At 43.4% G+C, this 6,530-nt stretch overlaps 1 protein-coding gene across 1 annotated transcript; it reads left to right on the forward strand.

Moving 5' to 3' along the window:
• The first annotated feature begins 2,159 nt into the window (after positions 1-2,159).
• LOC125549242 (nascent polypeptide-associated complex subunit alpha-like protein 1) lies at positions 2,160-5,085 on the forward strand. Its single transcript, XM_048712701.2, has 4 exons — positions 2,160-2,305; positions 3,328-3,415; positions 4,375-4,499; positions 4,598-5,085. The coding sequence occupies exons 1-4, from the start codon at positions 2,255-2,257 to the stop codon at positions 4,931-4,933; spliced, it is 600 nt and encodes a 199-aa protein (XP_048568658.2). The 5' UTR covers positions 2,160-2,254; the 3' UTR covers positions 4,934-5,085.
• Positions 5,086-6,530: the final 1,445 nt, after the last annotated feature.

The following is a 6,530-nucleotide window of genomic DNA, read 5'->3' on the forward strand; positions in this document are numbered from 1 at the left end:
ATCTAGCTAATAACTATGGACCCGAAGGTCTGAGGTAAACTACTCACACATCATCTGAGAGGCTATGGTGTTGATGTAGAAGCCCTCCGTGATCGATGCCCCCTCCGGCGGAGCTCCGGAAAAGGCCCCAAGATGGGATCTCACGGGTACAGAAGGTTGCGGCGGTGGAATTAGGTTTTTGGCTCTGTATCTGGTAGTTTGGGGGTACGTAGGTATATATAGAAGGAAGAAGTACGCCGGTGGAGCAACATGGGCCCCATGAGGGTGGAGGGCGCGCCTAGGGGGGGGGGGGTGGGTAGGTGCGCCCCTACCTCGTGCCTTCCTGGTAGGTTTCTTGACGTAGGGTCCAAGTCCTCTGGATCACGTTCGTTCCAAAAATCACGTTCCCGAAGGTTTATTCCGTTTGGACTCCGTTTGATATTCTTTTTCTGCCAAACTTTGAAATAGGCAAAAAACAGCAATTCTGGGCTGGGCCTCCGGTTAATAGGTTGTCCCAAAAATAATATAAAAGTGTATAATAAAGCCCAATAATGTCCAAAACAGAATATAATATAGCATGGAACAATCAAAAATTATAGATACATTGGAGACGTATCATTGCCTTTCATCTCGGCTTTGCCACACTTGCATCTACATTGACTTTTGCAAAACCCCGAGGTGGCGCCCTAGTCCTTGCCACTAGTGACTGACAACTTAACAAACTAGATGATACCCCGCACGTTGTTGAGGGAATGTTTCGCGATATATTCAGTGAGAATTGGTTGTATGAAACATGAATATGTAGCGTAATAACATGAGAACTAAAACTAAAAAATGATTTGTGGTGTTTGTTTATTGTATAATATAAATACCATAATAGCATGTAAATTCTCATTCATGTTTGCATGTTGAGGTGCCTTTTTATTATGCATGGTTGCATGTTGTGACAGGCTTTTCTCCATGCATGTTGAATGATGAGGTGATATACTTGGATGTTGAGAGAAATACATTAGTGGGGGCTAGCTATTTAGATATAGAAGATTCCTCATGTGATAATGAATCAATCATCACAACAGCCACTACTTGGCAGTTAGTTCAATTGTCTCGCATAAGTGCTCCGCCAAATCACCATCAACAAGTGCACCTCGCCATATCGCACTCGAGCAATGAGTGTCTCCGGGAGTCAGCCGCACCACAAAGAGCACAAGTGCACCTCGCCATATCGCACTCGAGCAATGAGTGTCTCCAGAGTCAGCCGTGCCACAAAGAGCACAAGTGTTGGTAGTGGACATTTTCCTATGGGCCTGTATGTCCTCGGTTGACAATGAATGCCTCGCTAGTCTCCAAAGGAACATACATATTTTTCCCGGTACGGGTGTTTTCCATAATAGCTTCCACGAGGCCACATCTCTATCAGTACTGGAGGAACCAGCAAAACCATTGATCCAAGCTTCCTGTCTGTACTTTGTAGCGATCATCATCTTGTATGCTGATCTCACAGTACAACAACCACTTTTCTCAAAGTGCCACGCCCAGCTATCTTCTACCTCACTTGTACAGATAGATATATTAAGAATAGATGAAATATAAATTGGTAAACACACCTCTGATAGTTCCTCCATGTCCCATCTTGCGGCTACAAGTAAAGGTGGATTGGTTACCCGGCATCCATAGGGGTGCAACATGACGTCCATTCGAATCCAATTGTCAGACCATGTATGAGTTGAAGCTCCGTTGCCAATTCTCTGTATCAATCCCCGCTTGAGTACATCACGTCCTTCTACTACTGCTCTCCAAATCTGGCTTGGATGGTTACCCAGTTCTGCATTCAAAATCGAGCACGAAGGGAAATATAAAATTCTTGCACCAAGTGATTCTGGGTTTTGCAGATGCGCCATACCTGTTTAGCTTTTTTTTGAGCTTTAGAAAGGCCACGCCTGTTTAGCTAGGAGAGCCAAATTTAAAATTTCAAATTTCAAACCATGAAACTAGGTTACACCGACACCCACTAAAAGAGGTTTTCTTAGGGGAACCCACTAAAAGAGGTACTATTGCCAGATTGCCAAGACGGGCCAAGAAAGCGGGCATGAACGAACTGGCCCAAATTGCACGGTCTAGGCCCAGTTTACACCCACCAGAGGGCACGAGTCAAGCGGGTCTCTTCCTTTCTTCCTGCCGTCGCAGTCTCTCTTCGCCCTCTGCTCTCCTGCTCCCAAGCCCCTCCCTCGTAGCTAGGCTAGGGTTTTACTTTCCCCTCCGCCAAGCTTTAACCAGCATGACGGCCGCCGAGCTGCTCCGCGCCCAGCTCGAGGAGCAGAGCATCGAGGTGATCCTCCATTCCGAGCCCTCCCCCCCCTCTCCGATTTGGTGTCGTGTCAGACTGAAAAATCTTCGCCTCACATTTCAGAAAAAATATATATTTCCCATTCTTGCTCGTTCGGCCCCTGGATTGGCGTGTTCCGTTGCTGTGGTGGTGTTATAGCGCTAGATCTCGTCTGTCCATGTCGCCTAGGTCGCACAGAACTCTGTAAAGGGTGGCCAACCTGATGGCACTTCCCTTGAATGTTTGTCCTTTCTGGTATCCTAAGGCTTTTCATGGGGAAGGGCAGCGGGTCCGGTCAACCCAGGCCTACATGAACCTCCAGCTGAGGGATTCATGCTCACTTGTCCAACTGGGAGTTTGATTTTCAGGCCCAACCTTTCATCTTTCTGCTCCTAACTTTGCTGTTACATACAGTACGTTGTAGTTCTTCATTTGTTTGCCGGTTGTCCTAGTTATGTACAGCTTGTGGTCCACTTTCAGAGCAATCTCTAGTGTTGCAAATTGAAATGCTACTGCTTTGTCTTATGGATACAAATCTGAAACGACTTATAAGCGAGCATAGATAAATCATCCACCTTTGATGATTTCTACAGTAGATATGAGGCCTTACTTGTTTGTAATTAGCTTTGGAAGTCGATTAGTAGCCTAAGTATCTTGTGTGTATGCTTATATGCTTTATGGCATATTTCCTGTACCAACAATATAAATGTGTTCTCGCAAAAAAAAACAATATAAATGTGTGTTATACCTTCTGTTGTCAAAGCAGAGAGCAGTTCCTTGTAATTTCAGTTTATCTTCTGGAGTGTCATTTCAGTTTATCTTCTGCTGATGCTACTTAGTATGTGCTCGCATATTCATGCTGGAAAGATAATACTGTTGTTAGATTGTTTACTGTTCTTTCATTTCTGCATACGGCTAACTCTGTTTCCCCGCACTCTGCATATGCCCTGTTCCGAGGGAGTGCTGTTTGGTCTTTAGTACTTACAACAGTCAAGTAATATGATTTTTGTAATGCATACTCTCAGGGAGATGAGCCTATCCTTGAGGATGATGACGACGACGATGAATACGATGATGAGGATGAGGATGAAAAAGATGATCATGATGTTGAGGGTATGTTCAAATTCTGTAGTTCCTTCTATTCAGTTCAAGTAGCCACTTAGTTACAGATAAGCATATTTCTTATCGTAATGCTGCCTTGTAAGTTCTAACATAAGTTTAAACATCTGAAGTTATTGCCCATACCCGAATTTTAAATTAAACGTTGCTTATTCAACTCCTGAATCAGTGGATTATTTTGTTTCTATTGGGCTAAATTTTGGCATTTCCATAATCTCGAAATTGTTACTTGATTTGTTCCTCAATGAACAAACTCCAAATTTACCTATTTTGGTTCACTTTGACCTATTTTTTATTTGAAGATTCAGAACCGACCAGTTTGTACCTGTCTAATGCTCTGTTCTTTACGAACCATCGCTATGCCGTTGTGGTCTATATTCTCAGTTTTTTTGGAACTGTATCATATGCACTTATTCCTGAATTATTCAGCACTGCTTATTTACAGAATATATAGTTTCTTGAGTACTTCCTGCCATTTGTATGTAATATTCATGTATGTACTGATGTGGCACCTTGTATCAATTTGAACTTGCATTAACATATACATGAATGTTCAGCTATAGCATTTAGTTGATAGGAACAAATCCTGAATATAAAATCTTGCTTTTGCAAGTATAATTTTGGTAGGTGAATCATTTCAATGCATTTAGTATGAACTGATGCTGGAATTTCCATTATATCAATAGCTAATCCTTTTTACCTTACCCTAAGTGGCAAAACTAAGATGTTCAAAATTCCAAAATCGACAATGGATACCAAGAAGACTTGATTGCAGTCACAGTTTCTGTTCAATCTTGCTTTAGAAAAGTTTAAGTGTTGTATGAATGTTACACTTGCCATTTTCAGCGATTGCAGATAATAATCCACAAAGTGAACTATGTCCAGTTGTAGAAATCTGGGCTTTTGCAACTTTTGAAAATCTGACATTATGCGTCTGTGCTTTCTGGGACTAGGAGGTGATGCTAGTGGAAGATCTAGGCAGTCAAGGAGTGAGAAGAAGAGCAGGAAAGCAATGGAGAAGCTTGGCCTGAAGGTCATTACTGGTGTGAACCATGTAACTATCAAAAAGAGCAAGACCGTGAGCATCTTAACCACTTTACGACATTGTTCCCTGAAGCATAATTATATGCTGGTGGTTATCATATTTTCTTAAGTCCTTCTCCAACACAATTGCAGGTTACATTTTTCCTCTCCAAGCCAGATGTCTTCAAGAGCTCACACTCAGAAACCTATGTCATTATCGGGGAGATCAAGTTCGAGGACCTGAACACTGAGCTGCAGACACAAGCGGCAGAGCAGTTCAAGGCGCCGGGCCCGAGCAGGGTCAATTCAAAGGGTGAGCCGTCCGTGGCAGCAGTCCAAGATGACGAGGAGGTCGACGAGACGGGCGTTGACAAGAAGGACGTCGAGCTCGTGATGATGCAGGCCTCTGTGTCGAGATCCAGGGCTGTGGAGGCACTCAACACTGCGGATAGCGACATCGTCAGCGCCATCATGGAGTTGACTAACTAGGTCCTGGAAGGTGGAGTTGTGTCCTGATAATAGGGGGTTGGGTCAATGCTGTCTTTTGGTCATGTCCTCTTGAATTTTGCAGCTGCCTAATTGGAGGCTCTGTGTCTCTGTTGAAAGCTGAAACAGTATTTTGGAGCATGTTGTTTCGGATGCGGGTATGGCTCCAGAGCGTGGTGAATGCCACCTTTTTTTTTGGAGATGTAGGTTTTGGAGGTGTTTAAACATGTGATGATCAGCAAACTGCTTGCTCTTATGGGAAAATCTGAATTGGCTGTGCCAAGTTTTGCTACAAATGGATGTCATTCCGTGTTCCAGACAATATGTCATTCTAGCTAGCTTTTGTGTTTTGTTAAGTAACTACAGCCCTTGTGAGATTTTGAGACAGCTTTCAAGTTTGTTTTGCCACATGGGTCGAAACAAGTTAATGACGATATGAAAATAAGATCGGCCTGTTTATGCTTATGGCGGAGCTGGAGGATGGTGGCTGTGGCGAAGCTCTGTCGATGAACAATTGGGTTTTGTTTGCTGGGTTCTCAACTTTTTGATGTATTATTACTCTTTTGTCAATTCATTTTTCTTGCCAATCTTTTTTTCCTATAGGTGACCAAAATTTGTTGTGGGCAAAAACCCTTGGTCTCTTTGGTGCAAATTCTTGGAGATATCTTTGCTTTTCTTGGTCAAATCTGATTCATATGCGTTACTAAGTTTTAGGTTTTACTGCTGTGAGAAGAAAGAGAGAGTTGTAGATTGTGCTGGTTGCCTTGCCTGCTCATGTATGTGCAGGTTACAGGGCGGGCTGCGGCAAGGTACACTCCCCAAGTTCCTGTTCCCCTATTTGCTCACATATTGTAAGTCTAGGTCTCGAATCGGAATGCGCTAGGACTTTGTCTGGTGAACATGGGTTGCAATCGAGGGGGGACAGAGGGAAAAAAAATGTTTTATTCAGTTTTTACAGCGCGGATTTTTTTTGTCTAGTGAGCAGGGCATCAAGGTGATCCTCCATTCCGACCCCTCCCCCCTCTTTGATTTGGTGCCCTGTTCAACTGAAACAAAATTCTTCGCCTCACATTTCAGTAAAGATAATAATTAAAAAACGTTCGCCTCTCTTGCTCGTTCGGCCCCTGGATCGGCGTGTTCCGTTGTGGTGGTGGTGTTATAGCGCTAGATCTCGTCTGTCCATGTCGTTTAGGTCGCAGAGAACTCTGTTTCTGTAATGGGTGGCGAACCTGATGGTACTTCCCTTGAATGTTTCTCCTTTCTGGTATTCTCTTTTTACAGTGAAGGGCAGTGAACCTCCACGGGATTCATGCTGACTTGTCCAGCTAGGAGTTTAATTTTCAGGCCCAACCTTTTATCTTTCTGCTGTTACATACACATTGTGGTTCTTCACTTGTCTGTCAGTTGTCCTAATTATGTACAGTTTGTGGTTCCCTTTCAGAGCGATCTGCAGTGTTGCAAAACTGAAATGCTACTGCTTTTTCGTATGGGTACAAATCTGAAACGAATTTTGAGCAAGCATAGATGAAAGCATCCACCTTTGGTGATTGCTAGAGTAGAAACGGGGCCTTACTTGTTTGTAATTAGCTTTGGAAGTCTA

This window comes from Triticum urartu, chromosome 3A (assembly GCF_056163025.1).
Source record: "Triticum urartu cultivar PI428250 chromosome 3A, HENAU_Tu73, whole genome shotgun sequence".
Classification (NCBI taxonomy): Eukaryota; Viridiplantae; Streptophyta; class Magnoliopsida; order Poales; family Poaceae; genus Triticum; species Triticum urartu.

Coding starts and splice junctions, on each gene's coding strand:
- LOC125549242 (XM_048712701.2), top strand. CDS start 2,255: ATGACGGCCGCCGAGCTGCTCCGCGCCCAGCTCGAGGAGCAGAGCATC. Junction 2,306..3,327: donor TCGAGGAGCAGAGCATCGAG/GTGATCCTCCAT, acceptor GCATACTCTCAG/GGAGATGAGCCTATCCTTGA. Junction 4,500..4,597: donor CTATCAAAAAGAGCAAGACC/GTGAGCATCTTA, acceptor ACACAATTGCAG/GTTACATTTTTCCTCTCCAA.